General features: G+C 45.4%; 2 protein-coding genes across 20 annotated transcripts in view; one reads left to right on the top strand and one right to left on the bottom strand.

The window, feature by feature from the left end:
- The window catches only part of Btg4 (B-cell translocation gene 4), a 112,989-nt gene that overhangs the window by 14,119 nt on the left and 74,655 nt on the right, over window positions 1-24,215 (top strand). The window contains exon 7 of one of the 9 annotated variants that reach the window (XM_013511016.1): window positions 10,236-10,336. The exons of the other annotated variants lie outside the window; for them this stretch is intronic. Within the exon in view, the coding sequence (XP_013366470.1) occupies window positions 10,236-10,290 (55 nt within the window). The 3' untranslated portion in view covers window positions 10,291-10,336. Of the gene's footprint in view, window positions 1-10,235; window positions 10,337-24,215 lie in introns of those variants that run through there. 9 annotated transcript variants of the gene reach the window in all.
- LOC102014026 overlaps window positions 5,539-24,215 on the bottom strand; it is a 29,668-nt gene continuing 10,991 nt past the window's right edge. For 4 of the 11 annotated variants that reach the window (XM_013511002.1, XM_005378060.2, XM_005378061.2 and 1 more), the window contains 22 exons: window positions 23,865-24,044; window positions 22,502-22,676; window positions 21,797-21,918; window positions 21,132-21,257; window positions 20,575-20,810; window positions 20,293-20,414; window positions 19,467-19,694; window positions 18,791-19,126; window positions 17,990-18,370; window positions 16,757-16,927; window positions 16,161-16,318; window positions 14,875-15,012; window positions 14,460-14,577; window positions 14,021-14,205; window positions 13,691-13,816; window positions 13,365-13,557; window positions 10,343-10,494; window positions 9,845-9,931; window positions 8,184-8,330; window positions 7,540-7,737; window positions 6,383-6,505; window positions 5,539-5,808 (listed from right to left, as the gene is read on the bottom strand). In XM_013511002.1, coding sequence (XP_013366456.1) covers window positions 5,791-5,808; window positions 6,383-6,505; window positions 7,540-7,737; window positions 8,184-8,330; window positions 9,845-9,931; window positions 10,343-10,494; window positions 13,365-13,557; window positions 13,691-13,816; window positions 14,021-14,205; window positions 14,460-14,577; window positions 14,875-15,012; window positions 16,161-16,318; window positions 16,757-16,927; window positions 17,990-18,370; window positions 18,791-19,126; window positions 19,467-19,694; window positions 20,293-20,414; window positions 20,575-20,810; window positions 21,132-21,257; window positions 21,797-21,918; window positions 22,502-22,676; window positions 23,865-24,044 — 3,720 coding nt within the window. In that variant the 3' untranslated portion in view covers window positions 5,539-5,790. Of the gene's footprint in view, window positions 5,809-6,382; window positions 6,506-7,539; window positions 7,738-8,183; window positions 8,331-9,844; window positions 9,932-10,342; window positions 10,495-11,628; window positions 11,693-11,726; window positions 12,671-13,364; window positions 13,558-13,690; window positions 13,817-14,020; window positions 14,206-14,459; window positions 14,578-14,874; window positions 15,013-16,160; window positions 16,319-16,756; window positions 16,928-17,989; window positions 18,371-18,790; window positions 19,127-19,466; window positions 19,695-20,292; window positions 20,415-20,574; window positions 20,811-21,131; window positions 21,258-21,796; window positions 21,919-22,501; window positions 22,677-23,864; window positions 24,045-24,215 lie in introns of those variants that run through there. The other 7 variants (XM_005378063.2, XM_005378062.2, XM_005378064.2 and 4 more) reach the window with 7 other exon arrangements.

Raw genomic sequence — 24,215 nt, 5'->3', positions numbered from 1 at the left:
CTAAGGTGTTGGTTGGATACACTGCATTGGCTTTGGTTCCATCCAAGTGGGTTCTTTAGTGTAGTATCTATACAGCTTCTTCAGCTGTAGTTAGTGTTGATAATATCTGTGGATGTCTTGGCGACTTAGATTTCAGGGGTAATGGGATTGCACCACCAGCAAGGATGCAGCTCCCTTAGGCAGGGAACATTCACTGATAACTCTGGGGCTGGTGCACCTGGCTGCAAAGGTGAATGCCTGTCAATTTCTGAAAGTTATGTGAAAGTAAGGTTACCCAGGTAGGCCCAGGTGGCTATGACTCAGTAGCATGGTTGGTAGGGAGATGTCATTGACTGAGGACCACTTGGGGGCTATGCTATACTAATGTGTCCAGATACCTCTCAGTATCTGAGGGCTGCACACACTGCTTTGTGGGATGTTTAGGGAGGTCTGCTCAGCTGCTTTTCAGAGCTGGGAATGTGGGCAGTGCTGGGCTTCTGTGAATGGGCTGCTCAACAGCTCCTTGGAGCCACAGGAGGATGGGTGGGCTGCCAGGTTGCTTGCTGGGGGCATCAATGGGCCACACCACGCAGGAAAGCTTGCTATGTTGTTTCCCAGGGCCGTCCTCTGGGCTTAGTTGCTCAGGGCAGCTGTGTTATGCAGCTAAGCGTATGTTGTGTGGGCTGGGCCTTCTGGCTACTCCTGGGACAACAGGAGCCTGGGGCCCCCTGACTTCTGGGGACCTCTAAAGGATAAGCTGCTCAATGTTGGCTGGCCAGATTCTTCCTGGGGTGATAGGAAGGTGGGAAGGGCGATCTGACTGGTTCACAGGGGTAGGTTTGTGGAGCCATTCAGGCAGCTACCGTACTGCTTCACAGGATCCTGGGTGGTGAGGCCTTAAGCTGGCTCCATGCAGCAAGAACCTGGGTGAAGGTGCACACAGTATGGGTTGAGCTCTTTCTCTGGGGTCAATTTCATGGTGTGAAAATTCAGCAGCCCTCTGAACTAGGCTCTGGTCCCTTAAAAGGCTGAAAGGATCTTGTGGCGGTAAATAGCTCAGGTGTTTGTGCTGTGAGTAAGGCTAGGCAGGAGCCTCTAGCTTACCACAACTACAGTGCTTGTTTCCGGGTTAACCTTCAGAGACAGAATAGTAGATGCGGTGTGCTTAGTTCCCTGCTTTCTATGACTATTGTAATTGTCTGTGCTCTGCAGTGTCTAGTCCTGTGCTCACTTTCCAGCGCCATTCCCCAGTGGGTGGAATAATGTAGGCTGCACTCCCAAGGGTTGCGGGAGGAGTGGGAGAGCAGGCTTGGTCTGCTGGTGCTGGGCCAGGGGGCGTGAGCTGGAGTGCTGCTCAGCACTAGTTTCCACTGTGGTGGGCCCCATGTTGGATTTCAGGCCTACTGCCTGGATTTTGTTCTCTCTACACCCACTAAGAGGGAGCGGTTGTCTGGCCACACTGTGCTGCTCTGTGTTTTGGGGAAAGGGTGATGCAGACTCCCTGCTAGCTTCTTCGAAGGGTCTCTCCTTATACTAAAACTCAGTCTCCCACCTGGCTCCCCACATCTTGTAAAGGCAGATCAGAGTGTGAATTGCTGCTCACATGGGATATAGTTGGTTGGAGGTGCTTACTCGGCCACCATGGCACCACCTTTGATATCTCATTGTGGTTTTAATATTCATACCCCCGATGGCTAGCGGTGTTGAACATCTTTTTGTATGTTTATCTGGCATCTGTATATCCTCTATAACTTCAGGTCATTTTATAATTGTTTTTAATTGAGTTTTGAGTTCTTTGTCTATCTATACAGTATTCTGGTCCTGTGTTAGAGGTATGGTTTGAAAATATTTTTTTCTATTTTTAGCTTATCTTTTTATCCTCTTTTCTTTTTAATATACTCTTAATAGAGTCACAGAGCAAAAGTTTTACTTTTGAAGTTCAGTTCATTACTGTTTTCTTTCATGTGATTTGATATTGAGTTTAAGATCACTTTACCTAGCCCTAGATCCTGAAGATTGTGTTTTCTCCCCTTGGAGTTTTACTAGGTTTATGTTTTATGCTTAAGTTCCATGCATTTTTAAGTTAATTTAAAACATTTTTTTTTTACATTTAAAAAATTTTGTATGAGGTGTGAGACTTTAATTAAAGTTCTTTTTTTCTGCTTATAATCATAAGGACCAAGTGTTGGAAAGGCTTCCTGTGGGTCTACTTCTGTTTTATATATAATGGTCAAGGATTTATTTATAACTTTGTGGGAGGACTAGGGAAGAGTGAGTAGAAGCCATATACCACTTTTGAAATTGAAAATGATTCTTCAATTAAATTTTTGCAAAAGTAATTTTTTTGTAGATAGAGGGTAAAATATGATTTCTATATCTATTGGGTGTTCTTACCCTTTTTGTGGTCAATAGGCTGTACTTGTGCATCTTTGTGTTTGCATACAAGGTACTTCCTCAAAGATGACTAGTATCTTAAATATTTATAAAGAAATTTGCTATTGATTTGATTCAGGAGTAAATACATATAGTGCAGTGGGAAGAGAACATGATCCTTGCGTTGAACTTGTAGCACTGCCATTAAGAAGCATGCGCTTACTAAAAGCTTGCAGCTGTTAGAGCATTAATGGAAATTGGATGGAGGGCCCAAAGGGTCAGCCAGGAAATTAATAGGCTCATGTTCTGGTAGATGCTTTGGTCAGCCAAGAATAAGGAATATAGAAGAAAGATCTTTGATTTCTGCACTTATTTTTCTTTGCTGCCTCTCCCAGAGGCCTTGGACTCTTGGCCTAACTATTCTATATAGTCTGGTGTGTCTGGTTAATTAATCTTTGCTTTCTGGGAAATATATTTCATAATTTATGTGAGCAGCTAAAAAAGTCTTTGAGGATTCACACCCAGTATTAATGAAATCAAATGAAGATCTCCTCAATTAGTCTTTCAGCTTGTGTCGTTGTTGTGTATTAGTGAGGTGTGCTTCGTTTAAGAACTTCCAGTTCATACAAGGTACTTCCTCAAAGATGAGGAAACAGGAGAACTACCTCAGAGCTCACTATTATGGTAACTACCATTTTATTGGTACCTGTGCTGTGAGAGCTGCAGGTGCTTCTAACTGAAAAGGTAACTAATCAGGTGATTTGTAAGGCTGACATACTTGGTACTTTGCCGGTGGTTAATAGAGTCTGCCAAAAAAATGTATATATAGTTTAGGACAAAAAAAACTTGTATAAATATTTTAATGCTAAACTTGAGACGTCTTGAGATTAATACATGTTACCTTTGGCCTCTACAATTACAAAGTGACTCAGAGTGGTGACCAATAGCTTCCAGACATTTCTTAGCACTGTGAATTGCTGCTTGGTAACCATGGTTATTGAGATTACTGCAGATGCATTTTCAATTTCTTCTCAAAGGGTGAGCAGTGTAGGGGGTTTTCTGCAATATACAACACCCTCTCGGGTCCCCAATACAAAGGTAATAATATCATCTGTTGAAAAAACACTGTACTATCTTTCTTTTCCTGAAGTGTGTATGCATTTTTTGGTAGACTTTGTATAACTATTTAAATTGAACTGAACTAAGTGACCAACCTTTAGCAACAAAGAAATCAGAATTCAATGTCCTTGTAAGGTGGTAGAAATGGAGGAGTTAAATGTAGTGTTTATGTTAGGCAGCTGTCATTTATGGCTTGATTTAAAAATCTTTGTTAAATTTTAGTTGTAACTCTTGCAATGTTGTCTCAAGTGTTTTCATCTTAACTTATTTTCTCTAATTTACCATTAGTGTTACAATTGGTTGAATATTGTGCTAAATTCTTGGCCATGATAGGTATCTCTTGATTTACATTTTTTTCTTGTCTTTTTTTAATTTACTTTTTTTTTGTCCTTTTTTTTGAGACAGGGTCTCACTATGCAGTTCAGGCTGGCTTTGAGCTCACTTTGTAGCCCAGGCTGGTTTTGAACTCACAACGATTCTCCTGCCTCAGCCTCCTGAGTGCTGGGATTACAGGCATGCGCCACCACGCCCGGCCTGTATAGGTATCTCTTAATTGTAGCAAAAGATCGGCAAACTGAATAGGAGGTAAATACTGAATTCACTGATTAGGTATTAGCTATTAGTTACCCAAATAATATTTGTATAGTTTTAATTCTTTACTAGCCTTCCTTTGGTTAGGAGACTTATTAACAGTTGTTATAGTCAAGGAATAAAAAGCTTTCTCTTATTTATACTGAAGCACAAAAAAGAGCTCATGACCATATGAGAAGCTTGAATGGCAGGCACTGGAATTATAACCTGACAAGATTTTGATTTGGCGTTTGTGTTTAATTTTTTTTTTTTTACATTAAATTCATGGTTCAACTCATCCCCAAAACTGCAGTTTCAGATGACTTCTTATCCATTTGAGGTATTCTAACCAGGGCCTCCAAAGAAAATTTTGTCTATCTCACATGGCTTATATGTATTTTAACTACTGTCATTCTAGATCCACAAATAATATCCATCTACTTCATCTGATTCAGTAATATTTTAGATAAGCTAGGCTGATCATACACATTTTACGTTTTCAGAAGGAGGTCAGTCGTCAATAGCTTTAATAGGTATTTTAATAAAATATGAGGTCTAATAGTCCCCTCCAGTCACAGTGAAAATATTACCAGGTTCCATATCTTCTCTTGCAAACGTTAGCTCCTATGAGTTACATATATATCCAAAGCTATAAAATAGATTTATGTGACTTATACATGAGTAATAGACATTTCCAAGTAATTATTTTGCTTCATCCCATGTATTGATACATTTAACCTTTTAATCATGCAGGCTAAAGTGGGATCACCACTTTGTTTCTAGATCTAAAAGTCAAACAGAAAAAGAAAGATTATGTGGTTATTTTTATTAAGTCTCAAAATAAGGGAAAGTAGTTATTCTTAAGAATCAGTAAAAATGGCAATTCAATAGACTATGGGTAAAAGACTTAAATAGGCAGTTTACAAAGGGAGATACTCAAATGGTGTATAAATATATGAATGATGCCAAGTTTCACTTCTCATTGGGAAATGCGAATTAAAATGAAGTGATACACCACACACCCAGAAGAATGGATAAAATATAAAAGATATAAAACAGTAAGTGTTGATGCAGAGAAGAAACAACCAGAAGCCCTCTTCCTTACTTAGGGTTACTATACAATTATACAATCACTTTGGAATTCTAGTTGGTAGTAGCTACTAAAGCTGAATATATTCAAGCCCTAAAACCCAGAATTTCTAGACCTAAGAACATGCCTAACTAGGTATGATTCCATATGGTCACCGGAAATGTGTAAAACTAAGTGTAATAATCCCATACTGGAAAATACCTGCAGAAAATATCCACATATGCATCAACAGTAGAGTGAATAACTGAATTGGGGTATCACCACCTGGTAAAGCACAGTGCAGAAGAAAATCACACTACACATGCAGCAGTATGGATTAATCTCACAAAGTTGAGCAAAAGAAGCCGGTCATGCTTTTATGATTGTATTTCTATTCATTGAATAAACAAAAACAGTGACGTTTAAAGTCGAAGTTCTTCTCGAAGTTGTTTATTTCTTGGTTTGGGTTACATGGGATTGGACACATTGGAAAATTCAATTAGGTGGTACATTTACAATCTGCTCACTTTTAAAGATGTAGTATTCTTTAATAAAGTTTGAAAATTAAATTTTATCCTGTCCATGGTGATGATTTTGAATGAAGTGGACTAGAGGCCAGAGCCGCAGTCAGTGCTCAGTTATCTCTTTCAGTTGCCAATTTCTGGTCTTGATCTCAGTGTTTAAGACCGTTCACCGTGCTGTATGAGGAAAACAAAGACTTTGAGAGTTCTGTCTTTGCTAATATTCCAACATTTGCTAGTGTTACAAAATATTGATGTCGGTGGCTTGAAAGGAAACATCTATGAGCTTTTAAACATATAACTTTTTAAATACCTATCATTAAAAACAACCCTTTTGTAAATAAGCAGTAGGTACTATTGTGGGATAATGGAAGAAGTGTGAATGAGGTGGCAGTGGACCCACATTCTAGCTGCTTTTTGTTTTCTAGTTGGGTAAATGGGGGCAAGTCTGGGCCTCAGTTCTTTCTTTCTATCATTAATATTTTACCTACCTAAAGGAGGAAGGATGAACTTTATGATCTCTGGGGTCCTTTATAACTCTGAAATTTAAGAGCCACCATCTGTGGGTACTGGGAAGTTTCCTAAATAAAATAACTGATCCTGTAACTTATTCATACCACCCATTATCACCACTTCTTTTTTTCTGTTGTCATGTTTAATTATAAACATGGCTCCGATCATACACAAATCAGTTTCAAGGCACATAATGAAGTATAATCTTAAGACTGCATCATCCATCCAGGCATCTTACCTTGTCTTCACTCCCAAACTGATCTCTTGATAATTTTAGAATTTGTTGTTCTGAAGCAAGGATGCTTTTCAGGAAATGTTCCATATTGGTGAAAAGGAGAAGATCTTTGTTTCTCTTAATATACTGTAGAGAGTATGGAGACGGAGTTAGTAGGCTTGCTCTTATTTCCTTTGAGTATTCTTGGATCTATTTAGCCAAAATGTGGACCTAAGAATATGGTATATGTTCCTACTTTTAAAACAAAGTGAGACTTCTTTATTCATTGATGGTAATTGGCAGATGACTAACATTCCAGCTTTGTAGTTATCTATGACTTAAGAAGTAAATGCTGGGTGCCTCTATTCAGCTATCTTGCATCTCAAAGATCTTTTATTTTTAATAGCCAAAAGGCTTAGATGATAATATTTTCATAGAAGTGCTTTAAATAACACTATTAAGAAGAAAAGGAGGGGAGGGGAATGGGGAAAAAAAGAAGCAAGATGTACCATGGACAGGTACAAATTCCCTATGATCAATGTTATCACTATGTCTATCTAAAAGGTACCAATTCAATAAAAAGAAAAAGAAAGAAGACCATCATCAAGCTTGCATCAAAAATAGCATATTATAAGTTTGGGTAAATGTGCTATCACTTTGGCATCTAAATTTAGTCTCTGGGTCACAATGAGTTTTACAGATGGAATTCTGCTTACTTGTTTACAGTATGTTATTAAGACATGAAATGACATATAGACCTGTCTTTGCAATCCCTATAACTCAGTGGTCCATGCAACCACTATCTACCCTGTAGAATACAAGATTTTAAAAACATCATCATCCAGCCAGGCGTGGTGGCTCACACCTGTAATCCCAGTACTTGGGAGGCTGAGGCAGGAGGATCACTGTGAGTTTGAGGCCAGCTTCGGCTACAAAGTGAGTTCGCCAGCCAGAAGTGCAGAGCAAGACGCTGTCTCAAAAAGACAAAAAACAAAACAAAACAAAAAAACCTGCACAAAAAAACATTATCATATATAGTTTGGGAAGCAGGCTAAATGTCAAGGCAGTATGCCACGTAGGGAGACCAGAAATATCTGAATAGGTCATACACTGAAGCGTTGTCTTTGTGAACAAATCCATTTTAACCGAGAATAAATGATATATAAGATGAAGTTGATTACCTCTTCTGATGACTCTGGCTCTAAATGACACTCATGCTTCCTTTCAATGAGTTTAGAGAGAATATCTTTATCTCTTTCAGAAATGGGGTGCTCTGCCAGCAGAATAGCACTTATGCTTTGGTCAAGCTTGCTATCCCAGGAAACTGCTGACATTTGCAGCGTGGTAGAGAATGCGTCCCTGAAATAGGCCTTTAGTCCCTGGTCAAGAAAAGGAAGGGAGAAATCAGTAAGACATTTAGCCAGTGGCTATTCAAGCTTTAAAATAATAGTTGAAAGGAAAATGGGGCTTGAGCTTTATCGTCTTCACTTGCCTTCTCATTAGCAGTTCTGGTGAGGTTCATGGATTGACAAATATCCATAGGAATCTGAGATGCTATTCTTACAGGAGGACCACTGTCAAGAAGTGGCACACCCTTTTTATCACATGTGTGCACCATAGTAGACCAGTGTAGGTATTTTGTGATGTGCTGTTATAGAAAATTTGACTAAGAAAACCCTCTTCCTGGCCTGGCAGTAGGAACCGAAGGCCACAAATGGAACTCAGATTTGAAATGTTACCCAGCCTAAAGCATTTATAATCCTGAGGAATGGGGTCTGGGTCACAGAGAAAGAGAAGGAAAAAGGCCTGTGTATATTATAAATACCTCATAAAATGATCTCAGAAAGGTGGGGTTGGAGTCCTGGCCGAGGTCTCCAGCAGCAATGTGGGCCAGGCAGTGGATCAATAAGAGAACAAAGCTTCCCACAGACGCCAAACACTCTCTATCAACAAACAGTGTATTTTCAGCACTCTGTGTGGGGACGATACCCAAGCACATAAATGTCAGCTTCAGGGACATTTCCACTGCCTCTTCCTTCTTCTCGGTTTATATAGTCTAAAGTAAGACTCCCTGGGCCTAATGGAAATTTACTGAAGGGAAGAGTCAGAGGTCAGGAAAAATTATTGTTCTAGTTCAACTCTCTTGAATATGCCATTTTATTCCTGTCCCTCAAGATTTCCAGGCTACCTCCATTTTACAGAAAACAATCTATTTGAAATTCAAAGTGAGGTTCCTTTGGTATCTGTCTCTTGTCACTGCCCTTCAATCACTGTTCCCTCAAGCAATGGTTTTAAAACTGTAATGTAAAAAAGAATTACAAGGGGGTGATTTTACTGTTGGTGCCTCTCCTAGGATTTCTGGTTCCGTGGGGTTTGGGCGGGGCCCGGGCATTTCCATTTCACCCATGTTCCCAGATAGTTGATGCGGGAGGCTCAAGAAGGACAGTTTGAAAATCCCTGGCTTACAGGACTCTCAGGGTTTTATTGAAATCAAATTCTCAAATCCCACCTATCTTGCACTTGGTTTGAAATAACTTCCTTGTGAATTCCTTTAAGGAGACACAGGTTAGCACTGGAGAGCCTTAGAAGACTGGACAACCTGATATGTCCCTTGAATGTGCTGGGGGTTAGGAGAACGACTTTTGTGTCCAATACACTTGGAGCTGGGTCTCAACTCTTGCGAGTGCTGTGTTTTGGGGCAAGTTGCTTAGCTTCTCTAGGCCTCAATTCTCCAACTTATAACATGGGGGTAACTTGTTACCTGGAGGTTGTAAATAAGATAATACTTGTAAGGCACCTTTCTGAGTGTCTGGCACACATTACTCAGTGCATCCTGGGTTGGTCTCCCTATCTGTAAAATGGGATTAAATTCTTGCCTATTCATAGAGTTCTTTAAAGCTCAAGTGAAAGAATGCCTGGAGATTACTATGCGTAAGTGTTTCTTTTTTGGTTTTATTAAATTCACTAACAATCTACTAGTCAAGTGAATATAAACCATTTTCTGGTTCTCTGACATTGACGGATATTTCTTCCTCAGGATCATTTGTCAGTAGAACGTCACCAGTGTTTACATTCTATATACCCCAGCTTAGAATTACCAGAAGGTGCTTCCAATTGACACAGAGGAACTAGTGACAGGAACAGTTTACATCCTTTCTTAAAATAGGAAGATGCCGATTGTGCAAGATTTCCTGATGCTAGATCCGTGACTTACGGGAAAGACCGGTTTGGAAGCACAGGGTTTGATGGCAAAGATCCATGAATGGGCACAGAGCGATTATGCTGCTCTAAGCACAAGCCAGGGCATACTTTACTGATGAGAGAAAGCTCTTACTCAATTGTCATTTATTATGCTTTAGTTAATTATTCCCAAGGAAGCCTAAAATACATCAGGATTTGAGAGAGAAACATGCTGCTTTTGCTTCTGCTTATCTTTACTAGGCTCTAGGATTTAAAAACCCACATCTGGGAATGTATTTGCAGCACCTGATAGAAGAAGGAATCTTGGAAGGCATTGCCTGAGGCTTCTGTGGTGGGGAGATGAGAAGCAATCTGCAGAGTGATTTCTGGAGCCTGAAAGGAACGGCAAACAAAAGCAAAAACCAACCCATTTCTGAAATAACTCTCCTGTGTGCCTCAGCTACATAGCATTGACCAAATTAATGGGAATTAAATGCATGGAGGCATTAATTTAAATCATAACAGCCTAAATAGATTCCATGCACACTGTGGAAAAATGGAAAGGGGGTTTAACTATATATTTAATACTGATGCTAGCCATGATTATTAATCTACTACCTTTCTAAGTCAATTTACACATTCTGGCATCTAGATAGTACTTAATTCATTTTAGTGACTTGACCGTTCACTGCCCTAGGTGCTTCATCCTTGGGAAGACCCATTCCCTCAGGACTTCCTCCTGGCCACTCTGACGTCCTCAGCTACCCTGGTGACTGCTCCCTGGAGACCAGAAGCCAGACTTACATGAAGCTGGGGGATGAGGAGATGCAGGACAGAGAGGCCGTACTGGTAAACCACAAACTCCCTGGCAGAAAGGTCTGTGGTTGGCACAATTATTAGCTCTTTCTTCTGCATTGTTTGAGGTTTTAGAAGATCCTGCAAAAAGCTTTTTGTGTCTGCAGAAATCAAAAGAAGCCAGTAATCATTTCACTGATATTCTGGATGGTAACGATATGACAACAATAACAACAACAACTAGTACTATTATTCTATTACAACTACTACTTCTACAACATAGTTCAAAATTACCCATCCATCTACCCATCTATCATCTATCCATATATCCTCCCATGCTATATATCTACTGTGCCTCAGACTTTGTGGCTATCTTCATGGGCAAGTGATTGAGTCTCCTCAGTAAGAACAGAGAAGCCAAAAGGAAGGCCCAGAGAAGATGGCAGCAGGTTAGAAGATTTTCTTCTACTATTTCAGAGAGGACTTTTTGTTTTGTTTTTACAAGTATGCGCTCAGAACAGTGTCTGGTACATAGTAATCGCTAAGTAAATTTTGGTTGTTTAAAACATCTTATTTCCTTACAAACATGTCTTTAATGGACCTTTGACAATTCTAAATAGAGATTTAGACATTTTTATTGTGTTTGTATTTTTGGGAGGACAATGAAAAATGGCTTAGGTAACAATATACAGGAAAGAGCACTTAACTAATAGCCAGAGACCCTGAGAAAGGCACTTCACTTTTTTGAGCGTTGCTTCATATGTGTATAATTTCACTATCCTATAAAATTAGAGCTAGGCTTACTAAGTATAAACTCAATGTACATGAACTTGCTTTCAGAATTATAAAGCCAATATAATTGTAAGAAGGCCAAAGTAGACATGGGAACCCTTAAAAGTGAGCCCATCTCTGCTTGTTCTCTTAGTTCTCATCAAAGGGAGGAGGAATTAATCATAAGATCAGTCAAGTTCCAGAATCAGCAACCTTTTTCTGTAAAGGGACAAGTGGTTTAGGGAGCCAAAATTGGGGTTCAAAGTGAGTGTCCTCAATTATCATGGTAGAAGTGGGGACTCATTCCCCTGGAAAGTTTTTCCTTGCTTTTCTGGTATGATGATTTGGCCTCCTGGGAACGCAACAGAATATGCTACCTGCATCTCTCTTTTGGCACTGCCCTTGTAGTATTTGATAGATTTTATACGGAGAAGTAGGTGAAGAGCACAGTTGCTGGGGAAAGTCTCCCTGAGATTGAATTCCAACTGAACTATACATTAGCAGTGTGATCTTTGACTACTTACTTGACCTATTCAGAAGCTTCAATTTCCTCATCTGTAAAATGAATAGTAGTATCCACCTCACCGGCTGGTTATAAAGATGAAATGAATTAATATATCGAAAGATTTAGTATAGTGCATGACATATTGTAAAGCATGCATAAATTCTTCTTTTGACACCTCTCCTAATCACTTAAAAAGTAAAATCATTCTTAGCTCATGCACTGTACAAAAACAGGTAGCAGGCTGGAATTAGCCTGTGGACCATAGTTTGCTCATCTCTGCTCAAGTTCACAAATATTCATGGAACTGTGCTTGCCAGTGGCTGGCATCATGGTCTTTGGAAAGGCCCACACATATCTTCTGTTCCTTCTCTTCTACCTGGGACATAGGTGAGTTGAAACAGGCCTGACTCATCAGAGCAGACCAGCTACTTTCTGTTTTGACTTCTAATTCTAAGAAGTAGTCATGATAAAGTGATCGGGAGTCTCTTTGGCCAGCAAAGTCTTTTCTTCCTTTGTTCCCCTTGTTATTTTTTTCCTGTGTCTTACGCTTTTCCATTGACTGCTTTTGACAGGTAGCTCATTGGTATGGGGTAATGATCCCAAGTTAGAGTCAGTGTAAGATCCCAAGTTAGATTCAGTGTTGGAAAGATAGGGGAACTTTAGGAATTCCCATTTGGAAATTGGCCAAGCTATAATTATAGTGATGCTTTGATTCCTGTTTGTTATTCTTTATGTGGGAAAATCTACTGGGAATCTTAGGATGCTGATATGGAGAAATCAGTTATCAGTAAGGCCGGATTCTGGTATTCCTAGTTCTTGGGGGTTATACTAGCACACACCTTCAGGGCTCCATGGTAACTCTAAGGGGCTGTTGGGGAAGGGGGATTACTTCATGTGTGATACCCTGGCTCTTGCAGTTTAGCTCCTCCCTTTTGGACTTGGGAAGAGAGGTCCATTTTCTTCAGGATAGAGAATGGTGAGGTCCAGATGGTGTCAACTTTATCTGTGTCCAACAGAGAGGAATATGACAGTGCAGTGGAGGCACAGAAATGTGGCCAAAGCTAAAAAGAATCAGATACAGCACCAGGTGTGACACGCAGCTTCTAAGATGGCCTTCACGATCCTCCATTTTCTGTGTCTAATACTCTTGTATCATCTCCCTGGTCTGAGTGATGGTTGGAGGTTTCGATTTATTTCAAGGGAATGGAATATGGCAGAAGTGCTGAGGTATCACTTCTGAGATTATGACACAAAAAGCCTGTGACTTCCATCTTGCACATTCTCACTCGCTCACTCACTTGCTCTGAGGGATGCCAGCTACTGTGTTGTGTGTCCTGTGAACTCCACGTGGTAAGATGTTGATGTCTTTGGCCATCAGCCAGCTAGGACTTGAGGACTGCCAACCACCACAAGCGTGAGCTTGAAGTAAATCCTTCCCCAGACAAATCTTGAGATGACTGTAACCCTGGCTAATACCTTGATCCCAGCCTGTGTGATACTTTGGGCCAGAGATACCCATGTAATCTGCACCCAGATTCATAAGCAACAGAAACTGTGAGTCAGTTTAAACCATGAAAATTTGGGGTGATTTGTTATGCAGCGATAGATTACTAATACATTGCGTTTCTCTATTTCTTTCCCAAAGAACCTACTGTAGCCTGCTTCTGTGGTGTCCAAAGCTCTAATTGTATTGGGAATGGTCAGACTGCAAGGATTGGTGGCAGAATTGAATGCTAGATGAATGACCAGCCTCACCTGCTCTTAGCTTTTGATCCTCCAGCCCTCTGCTGTGTTCTTGATGTTCTTCAAGCACTGCAGTGAGGTTTTTCAGAAATGGGATTAACATGGGGCAGGCAGCAGCCTGGTCCCTGAAAGAAGTAGTGACTCTTCCATAGAATCTGTCTCCAGGATAATTCTCCAAACATACAGGGATTCCCGAGGCAATAATCTAGGATGAAATAATCAGAACTGAATTCCATGCTTGGTTGCCCTACCCCATAAGGCTGCTTTTGGAGTTTCTCTTGAAGTCCCCATCAAATATAGAAATTAAGATCTTACTGACCAAGTCCAGAGGTCAGTACCTGCGTGTGTAAAAGCTGGAGACGGCTCAGCTCCCGTTGGAACTGTAACTGACCACGGGCCCTGTCCAGGACCTTCTGTCTGTCTCTCACCATCTTCTGAAACTCATCAGAAAGATGCTGGACTACCTAGAACACAGGAAACATAATACCCAAGTTAAAATGGAATGTCCTTGTCTTGCCTCCTCCTATCCTGTTAACCTCTTTTCCCTTCTTTGGGCCCACCTACCCTGGGCCCATCTACCCTGAATATTACATGGCTCTGAAAAACAACATAGCGATAGGGGATAGTGTGTTCACCTCATAGAGTTCCCGTCTCCTCTTCAAGCTTACCTTCCTGGGCCAGTTCCAGACTTGTGGGTTCTGATTCCTACCCTGCTGCAGCCGCATCTCCTCCTCCTGGCCCTGTAGCCTGAGAGACGCTTGCCTGAGCTTTTCCACTGCTTGCTCTAAACTCTGCAGGACCTTCTGCATGCCCAGCGCCACCTGTGCCTCCTCTTCCCACTCTTCTCTGTCTGCTGCAGAGTGTGGAGGAAAAGGGCACACGGTCATGGCTGCCATCAGGGGTCAGGGGAAGAAAAGACAGTGAATTGGAGCCACTGGACCTGCCAGGTATGAGCTTGGGCCTGGTCAGGAGCTTGGGAGAGATGAGTGCATTTGAGGGTGAGAGGGGCTCCTCCCCGCAGCCTCAACTTGTGGGCAGCTATGGGTGGTGGCATTGTTCTAGCGGATTCCTACTGCGGGGATCTGGATCTAGGAGATGCTTTCTCACCTTGAGAGAGCAGGCCCCGCTCTGGGCTGCTGAGCATGCTCAGAATGCTGGCTCTCCGCTGTGTCTCTTGCAGGCAGCAGCTCTCCAGGGCTGCACAGGCCTCCTTGGCAGCCTTCAGCTACATAGGACAGAATGTATAAAGGTATGAACCATGAAGGGAAGGCAGGAACTCTGAGCCGGGCCACCCCACACTGGTCTCTCCTACTCCTGCTCCATCCTGCTAAAGCTACACCTCATGGGCTTGTCCAGTGTCTGGGGCCTAGGCCTGGGGAATCTTGGGAGTGTCTGCCCTGACATGGATTTTATTCCTGTGGCTGGGGAAAAGACAAGGACTCCAAATGTTCAAAGAGAAACCTGTGGCAGTCTTGAAGACAGGTGGGGACCAGGAGGTGGCACTTGTGACCTGTGACCTCACCTGAAGCCTGATGTTGTTGCCTGGAGTGTGGAGTTCCTGGCCCAGGTGCCCTAGGTACTCCACTAGGCGTTCTTCCTCCTGCTCCTGGTGGTGCCAGTACTGCTGTCGGGCTCTCAGCTCCCGCTCCAGGAGGTCCCACTATAATGTCCAGATTGCTTAGGCTTTTTTAAGCCTACACACATGCCCAGCCCCACATGATCTGGCTGTAGGTTCCCAAAGCTTCTCAAATACCTCTAGGTACCCATGACTAAGCTTGGAGAAGCAAGGACGTGACTGCAGACAGATACATTACAATCACACACCTCTTTCAAGCTCCCTAGTCCTTCCCGTCTTCTAATACCTGTCCTTGCTAGAGTCCTTTGTGCCTCCTGCCCCTAACTTTTGCTTAGGAGACCAGGGTAGATAGGCATATGATGGTGGGGAATACTTCTCAGTCTCTCCTCTGATTCCTTCGTATTGATTTTTGAGACAGTAGTGTCAGAGCTCGAATTTAAGTTTCTTGGCTTCTAACAAGGATCTCTTACTACATAATCACCTTGGCTTCTGAAACTGTAATTAGACATAATGTATGGTAAGACCCTGAATCATTTTTATTTTGGTGGAGATCTGCCAAGGGTGGAATTATTGCAGTCACCTCCTGATGGAGCTTCCTGCTCTGGTCTGGCTTGCTCCCATATGTCTTCTGCCAGAAGGAATTTCTAGAACGCTGATTATACACAAACACAAAGCTGTCTGAAGGATGTGCCAGCCTGTTAGCAGTGTCTGAGTCTGGTGGGGAAGACTGGCAGAGAAGGTACAATGAGGACATTGGTAGTGCATGGAGGGCCAATAGCAAGGAAGGGGAGACTTTTGCTTATTCGTTTCCATACTTTAAAAATGTAGTGGGCTTATGAATAATTTTTGTATTGTTCCATATTTCCAAAATTTCAGTCCTCCAACATTAACAGTTGTTGATCACTGGTCTACTTAAAATTCTTCAGGTGTCCTGAGGCTGGCATGGCTTTCTCTGCCTCTCTCTTCAAGTTTTAGCCTAAGCACTACCTCTTTGGGAAGCCTTCCCTGAGCTCTCCTTCATGTGACTGGGCTGCCCGTTCTCTGAGTTCCTGTAACACCTTCTAAACTACAGTCATTTGGTTGGCGCCTATGGCCAGCTAGCTTCCTTGGGATAGGAGCCCTGTCTAGTTGTCTTAGTATCTCGACTCCTAACACATCATCTGACTCCCAGAGGACTCTCAATACGTGGTTGCTGAGTGAATGCATGAGTAGAGTGAATTCATCCTACGTACCAGACCAGGGTCTCTCGTTCCTCGAGGCAAGGCCTCTAGCACCTGTACCACGGGTACCACCACACTGCCAAGGGGATCCACTTGAGCACCAATGACAGGACCATGCTCCCTGGTCAAGGGGTCTATGGCTTGAGACCCAATGGAGATTGGGACAAGACCTGTGGGATACCAAGCTTTAGTAACCAGAGTTGGGGTGAGAAGGGAAGGGGCAATTATGCAAGAAGGAAGCCTGGCAGGAAGGGAGCCAGAGGAGACCTTAGACCTTCTTCCATCCCTGTGGGCCTCTGAGATAGAGTAGAGGGCTTCCTGATGCCACAGACCCTGGGCTGGGGTGGGTGTGAGTGTCTAAATTTTGTGAAAGGACTCAGTTTTCTCAGGGAGGATGAATGATATGCGGCCCTGGTGTGTGGGGATCTCTGGGCATCTTTATTTTGGCTCTCAGCAGCTCTAGAAGAAAGCTCAGAATGGCCCGTCCCTGACTAATGACTGAATGGACCAGCAGCGCCCCTCCCTGAGCTTCACAGGGTTTGCGTTCTCAGAACAAACTCCCATTCCGAACCCCCTTAAACTTTCAGAAGTTCTGCGTCTCCTCCTACCTTTACCATCGGCATCTTCCATTGAGCCTGCCAGGGGCGTGGCATTACCAGAATTCCCATCTTGCTGCATACCCAGGATGGGCACCATGAGTCCTGAGCCCTGAGGGTCTGGGATCTCCAACCCGTACAGGGCTGGGATCCACACCTCTGTCCCAGGATAGCACATTATTCCTAACAGAGAAGGGGAAGGCAGGGGAACAGGAGTTAAAGGCTACGCCAAGCTGCCTGAAGTCTTTGCAGGCTCAGAGGATCTCTTTCCTGACAGGTTATCCTGTGAAGATTGTGTTTGCTTCCTTTGGGCACTACCTAGCATTCTCAATTTGAAAGGGAAGAATGATTCCTGATGGAAGGTGCAATCGAGAACTGAGTGACAGCAGACCTTTTGGGAAGCTGAGAACAGTTTTCAGGCCACACCGGAAGGTGGGATGAGGAGGGAATGCATGTTCTCGAGCACCTTCTATGCACCAGAATTTGAGTGAAGGACACCATATAAATGATACCTCATGTGATCCACCTGTATCTATCAAGCGGCCCATTTTATTCTCATTTTAAAGATGTGGCACTGACAGAGAGGTTATCAACTTGCCCAGGGGCAAAGTTAATAGATAGTAGAGCATGTCTTCGAACTCAAGTCAATTGTCAATTTTGACCCCAAGCCCTAGTTCTTTTTTTTTTTTTTTGTTACACCATGGACAGATGGAAGCTTCTAGAAAGAGAGAGATAAGCTTCAGGAAGATGCCACTCCTATTTCCTTTTCCTGATTTTCCTTGTATAAGCATTGTTGGGGGAGCTGGAGGACTTGGCTGGACTCTTTTCCTGAGTGTATGAGTGGGAAGTCGAGGATCTGAGAGGTTCTAGGTGGCTTAAGGATGGGCTCTGCAGCCAGCTAGCTGGAGGACCGAGGCTGGGCAAGTCACTTAGCTCTGAACTTCAGGTCCCCATTTATAAAACAGTTGTCGTAATGCCTGCTATGGTGTGTGATGACCCTCGGAAATAATGAGAATATATACTTTGTGCAAAGTGTAAGGCATAATGGAGTTGGCAGGAGACTGGAAGACAGGTACAGCCAAGTCCTCCCGGGGATGGGGCGTAGAGTCACCGAGCCACACAGGCATGCCCAATGGAGCTGCAGTCCTGTCCCTGAACATACAAGCCGAGGTGCACGGAAGCGCCAGCTCATTCTGGGTCTGGGATTTCAGGCCTCGAGAGTTCTTGTCCCAGATCAGTACGTACCCATCCTGCCACCACTGGCTTCGATGCCACGTGCTGCCTCCAGCTGTCTGGCCAGTCTCCGAGCCTGCTGCAGGATATGGTGCAGACTCAAGGCCAGCGCCTGCCTCATGTCCTTGATGGCAGCCTCTAGGGGCCCCTGTGCCCTCCACTCCGGGTTCTCCTGCCACTGCTGGAGCACTGCAATCACTCTTCTCTGGGCCATCAGCACATTGACATCCAGCAGGGCCTGCGACCCTCCCGTACAGGGCAATGTCCGGCCCTCCTGTTGGGAAGCCCCTTGGAGCCGGACTGTCTTCCCGCTCAGTGGCTCCACAAAGGTGTCGCCAGGCAGCAGAAGGTTCCCGGCAGCATCTCGCAGACCCACCAGTGCACGCACCTGACCTGAAAGCGAGGAATCAGGAAGGCAGAGTGAGAAAGGAACACAGATGGGTGCGGGACAGTACAGAGTAAGGGCAGGAGGGCGAAGCGAACTGCAGGACCGACAGAGCAGGGGGGAGGGGGCGCTAGGCAGTATGGGCGCTGGCGGGAGAGGAATAGGCATCCTGCGTTGCTCTGACTGTGGGTTACCTCGCTGCTCGTTTTCTTCCCCAGTCACTGTAGTAGAAATGAGGGAGACAGGGAGGCTGAGAAGGGGAGGCAAGGTTGGGGGTCACATGCAGAGGGAAGATTCTGAGTGGGAAGAGGGGATGGGGCAGGGTCTGCAGTTTGGAGCAGAACATGGGGACTCAGGGAAAGGAGCTGGAAGCCAGGCTGGGCGGGGAGGAGAGCACAGGAGGACGGCGCTGAGGGCTGCCAGGAGACCTGTGTTTTCGTCCAATCCAACCCCAAGGATCGGTGCGACACCGCCTGTGACTGGGTCCTCCATCGGGCCTCCCAACTCCAGGGGGGCCAGTGTTTTGGTGAGAGGATTACAGTATGTTCCTCCAAGAGTGAGCCACTGCCTCGTTTGGGGGTGCAGAGTGACAGCCAGCACAGGCACCTCGATGCCTGTTACAGGATCGGTCATGAGAGCCCCCAGCTGGGACGTTCTCTGTGGCTGCAGGACGGGCAGGACCGTGGCTGGAAGAGAAGCTGTGTCGGAACAAGTTGGGTAGGGCACGTAGGGGAGGACGGCAGCTTCTGATGTTCGGATGCTACCTGGACAGGGAGGTGAGGAGGCGTTAGTACCGCTTCCAGCAGCAGCTCCCTTCCTCACCTGCAGATGGCGGAGACGGGCTGTGGCACCTGTTTTTTCACTTGCCATCTCTTTGCAATCACGGGGCCTTGATGTCCATAAGGAACATTCAAGTGAGGAGCGGGAGGAAGTATTTTCTGCTCTGTTGGTCACCAAACCCCACTGTCTAAGGACAAAAGCCTGCTTCCAGTGATTTCAAAAGCCTCTTCCCAGGTAGTTCGTTCCGGAGGGGCTCAGCGAGCTCCGCCCCCATCTCTGAAGCCCACAGTGAGGTGGGGGCAGATTAGTGGGCAAGGGTCTCACCAGTATTAGAGTCAGTAGTAGGCACCAAGGTAGCACTCAGCAGGTCGTATCCCAGGTGTCCAGCCTCGGGCAGGACATGCCCAGTGTCAGGGTGGATGAAGTAGCCAGGAGGTATGGGCCCTGCGTGGCCACTGGCTGCAAGCATGGCGCAGTTGGGGCCGGGGACCAGCAGCATGGTGATTGGATTCATTCTGATGTCATCGGCGCCCTCTCGAGGGTCTGCCAAGTCTGTAGGAGAGCAGACAGTTGGCAGAGCCCTGGCTCTGAGGGTGAATGAGGCAGGCTGAGAGGCGGGGCTTGGCTGGTGAGAATTCCACCCTAAAACACATATACAGTGCTCCCCAGGGCAGGGGGCTCATCTTTTGCTGAGTTCAGGGTAGGAGTCCACATTTGGGACAAGCCTTTGTAATACTGCCAAACTGCACACTGGCAGAGACTGGACGGGCCTTGGGAAATGGTGCGGCTTTTGGGGCAATGCGGTGGGTCCAGGGATTCCCAGACTCAGCATACTTGCAAGTCCTCTGGGGGACATTTTGCAGCCAAGTCTGACATTTCTCAGCCCTGGCCATTAGCCTTTATTAGCAAGCTTTTAGTTTCAGGAAATGCCACCTCAGCTGCAGGGCTACAATTTATGATGGTTTTGTTTGTTTTCCCCTCATTTCTTCCCATTTGTAAGGTTCCCTTTTTTGTGTGTGTGGGGCCGGCTCCACTCCGCCCCCTGTACCCACTGCATGCACGCAGGTAGAACTTGGGGTAGAACTTGTGTTTTGCAGGGCTTCTCACCCTGGGGGCACAGCTAGATTTCCAGGGGCTGAGTAAGGCTCACCTGGCCTCAGCAGCTCTGCCCCAGTGCCGGTGCCTAGGAAGCCCCAGGCTTTTAGGCGGTGGCCCTCCTGCAGCAAGGCCTGGGACAGGTGGGCCAGCACGGTGTCCATCTGGGGAATCACACTGCAGGGGCACAGGATAGGGTCCGTCAGGGCTCAGGGGCAATTAGGGAGGGAAAGGAACACTTTTGTGTGGCCATTCCTGGGGCCCTCCCGTCCTACCATCCATGCTCACGTTCCCTAGTTCCTATCTTCCTACTCCCAACCCTTAACCAGGTACACACCCTTCAGGATTCTGCCCATCCCGGGAGGACGTCCGTGGCCCGGAGCCTGTCTGTGCCTTCAGCAGCCGCTTAGCCTGCATCAGTGCTGAGCAGAAGGTGGCCCACTGCTCCTGCCTGGCCCGGAGGTCTTGCTGAAGGACCTTCAGCTGATGGCTAAGGCTTGCTGTGTACTCAGCCGCCAGGTGCGCCCTCCGCCTGGCCTCTTCCTCTGCTGCCCTGGCAGCAGCCTCAGCAACCTGGGTCGGAGACAATCCCCCCTCTTCACCTGAAGTGGCTGTAGCCGTCAGGGACAACAGCCTCTGGGACAGGACATTCAACTTCCCCTGGGAACGCCGTAGTATTCTGGGGAAGAGTAGCTCAGCAATGGTACCAGGAGGGAGAAGGATTCCCAGGGATGGCGGTGAGGGCTGTAGCTAAAGCCCCTGGGCCCAGGGAGACGGAACAGAGGTGTGATGGGGGTGCTGCTAAGGAAGGGCGCTCCGGCCTCTGTGTGTATGTGTGTGTGTGGGAGTTACTCTGAGCACAGTCCCAGATGGGACGATTAGAGCAAAGCCCACCTCTTGCTGTCCCTTCTGTGTGCTCCGCAGGTGCTGGTTAGTGGAGGCTGTGGTTCCATGCTGAGCACCCCACAGCTGCTTCAGGGAACGAGCTTCACCCAGAAGTTTGAGGTAGAAGAGTTTGAGCTATGAGACAGGTGGAGTTAGCCTGGGACCTCTGTATTGGAGCCACCTAGCCTTTTACTCCTGGGATTGCAGTGCCCCCTAGTGCCCATAGCTGGGGAGACTCTGCAGCCTTTGGAAGGAACGGAAAAAGACGGTCTGGAGTCCCAGAGCAGACCTCCCAAGGGAACCCCTGGCCCCCTTTTATGCTTGGGCTTCTAGTGTATTGCCTTTGTTTCTAGTGCCCATCACATACTGGCATGAATGTGCTCATGTAGGTGGGCTACCAAGGACCAGGGATAGAAATCTAGGAAGAGACTCCAGAGGTGGCCTTGACAGATTCCCTACCGTTAAGCTGAGGCCCTAGGTTTAATAAGAGCAGTCCTAAATTTAATCTGAGGTCTTCTGTTTCCTTGCCCATAGACTTTCCCCTTTTCTGCTTCCTTATTGACCAAAGATTTCTTTAGGCTCCGTGTCCTATAACCACCTCTTCCGGAGAGGAATCCTATGTCTGGCCCCATGTATTTCTTCAGCCTTGGTTGGAAGCAAGACTTGCAAGTTACCTCCTCCTTGTTCTGGCTGAGTTTGGCTGTCACTGTCAGAGACTGCCGGAGCAGGATCCCAAAGAAGGCTTCTGTGTCAAACCACTCGAGGTCTACCGGTTTCTCAGCCTCCCAACTCCCACCTGCGGAGGGATGGGAAACAGGATTATCTCCCCAAATGCAAATCTCCATGGATCCTCAGTAGTGAACACTCAGTCTCACTACTAATGCCATAGTCCTCGGAGGAGCAGCATTAGCACTGTTTAGGAACTTGTTAGAAGTACAGAGTCTCAGACCACATCCCCGTCTTATTGACTCCTAAGTCCCCAGGAAATTCATATACCATTCAAGTTCTAGAAAAACAAGCTAACTCTGATGCTGCTCTCTGAGGACGATACTTTGAGATGCAAGGGTGGACTGTGAAAGCCTCAACATGATGTACACTACCTTCTGCATGAACTTATTCCTCAAGATAGTAGTAGATGTTTCTTATTTTCATTTGAAAGCTCTGAATTTAAACGTTTCCTTCCCCTTCTACATTGTGTATTCTTAGTGCCTGATAGCATCTGCATAGAGTAGCCACTTCATGAATATGTCTTGAACACACAAGTGAATGAATAAAGAGGAATTAAATAATGAGCCATTCAGGAAGATGAGAAATGAGGCAGGAGCCGGCCAGTTAGATTGGGGGTCATCTCTGGGATGCTAGTCCAGCTTGTCACTCACCATGACCTCCCTCATCTCTGGGAGCATCGGAATCTTGTTGAGATTGGCCTCTCCTCACTGACAGCACCCCAGTTCTTGGGGACGTGTATGCATCCAGGTTGTATCCTTGCTGATGGTTTCTGTAGGTGGGATGAGGGGCGGCCTTCCGCGCCCAGCTGAGGCTGTGACACTGAAGCTACAGGGTACATAATGGGGGTCACGGGAAAGAAAAGGAGCCGAGGGAGAGGTATCCTTTCTGATGACTCTGAAAGGAGTGGCCCCTGGCTCATCTGTGGCTAGAGAGCACCGCATGCTGTCTGCTTGGGCCATTGGAAAGGCCATGCTCTCTGGAGCTTTGTCCTTCTAAGCCATCTCTACCCTTCACCCTATTGCTGGAGTGCAAGTCTCCTCAGGCATCTTTACTTGCCCAAAATTCTTATCCACTGCCTAGTAAAGTCCAAACTTTTCAGCAGAGCCCATGAGTCTATCCCCAATTTAGGGTAAAGAGACAAACTGTTTAAGCCTTATCCTTGTCCTCACACCCTAAGCTGCAGCCGTGGAGTGTCAGGTTTGATTCCCTGAGCAAGTGCCTGGTGTCTCATGCACCTGTGACTTTGCTATAATACAGTCACCTCTGATATCAGGAGGAACTGGGCCCAGGACTCTGTGGATACCAAATGCTATGGGTGCTCAAGTTCCTTAGATGATTTGGACATATTATTTGTATATAACCTATGCACATATTGCAGTATATTTAAATCTCTAGATTAAATCACTTATGCTACCTAATTCAATGAAAATTTACATAAATAGTTGTTATACTATGTAATCAAGGGAATAATGTTGAGAGAAAATCTATACATGTTCAGTGTAAATGTGTTTTTTTCCTAATATTTTTGATTTTGAAAATATTTTCCTAATATTTTTGATTGAATTCATGGATGAGGAACTCATGGGTATGAGGGGCCAGTTATACCCTTTTTTTCCATCCCCAGTCCTCCTCCCAACTCACCAACCCCCTTGTTAGTACAGGAAACATGTTCTTATACATCGCCTATTTCAGGCTTCATTCAGGGATCAACTCTTCTGGAAAGTCTATCTTGACTCGCCCGGATGTTAATCAGTGGGTCTTCGTGTGGGGAGGGCCCCTTGGGTACACCTTCACCGCGGTGCCATTGCATTTGCTGACATTTGCTTCCTGATCTGCATTCTCCCTACTAGACTTTGAGCTCTGGAGCCTAAGCCAGTACCTTCCTCATCTCTGCATGTTAGCAGCTATTATAATGCCTACTGCATACAGAAACTGAAAGTCTCATTTACAGGGAGGGACCTGGAAAGGTATCTTGTGTTGTAACGACAGGGTCACTTGCCTGGCTGGACTCACCAACAAAAACAGGCAGAGGCCCAGGAGCAGCACAATCTCCCCCAGGACTTCTGGCCAGGCAGACCTCTTCATGGGGCTGGGGATCTTGGCGATGCCAGTCTGGATGAGATACCTGGGGGTTGTGGAGGCAAAGGGCCCGTCCCCAAAGCACTGGCCCCCGGGTGGAAGAGTGCGGAGGTACTGGGTGGAAAGAAGTCCATTCAGTCTTTGTCTCACTATTACAGACTGATCAGAGGACAGAGTGGTGACCCAGGGATGTCAACATTAACTGAACTAGTCCAGACTGTTGTGTAGACCTGGGGCTATGGTGTGTGTGTGTGTGGGGCGGAATTGGGGCTTTATGACAATTTA

Source organism: Chinchilla lanigera, unplaced genomic scaffold (assembly GCF_000276665.1).
Source record: "Chinchilla lanigera isolate Chin_1 unplaced genomic scaffold, ChiLan1.0 scaffold00011, whole genome shotgun sequence".
NCBI lineage: Eukaryota > Metazoa > Chordata > Mammalia > Rodentia > Chinchillidae > Chinchilla > Chinchilla lanigera.
Note: the sequence above shows the minus strand (reverse complement) of the source record. Positions and strands in the feature narration are given on the sequence as shown.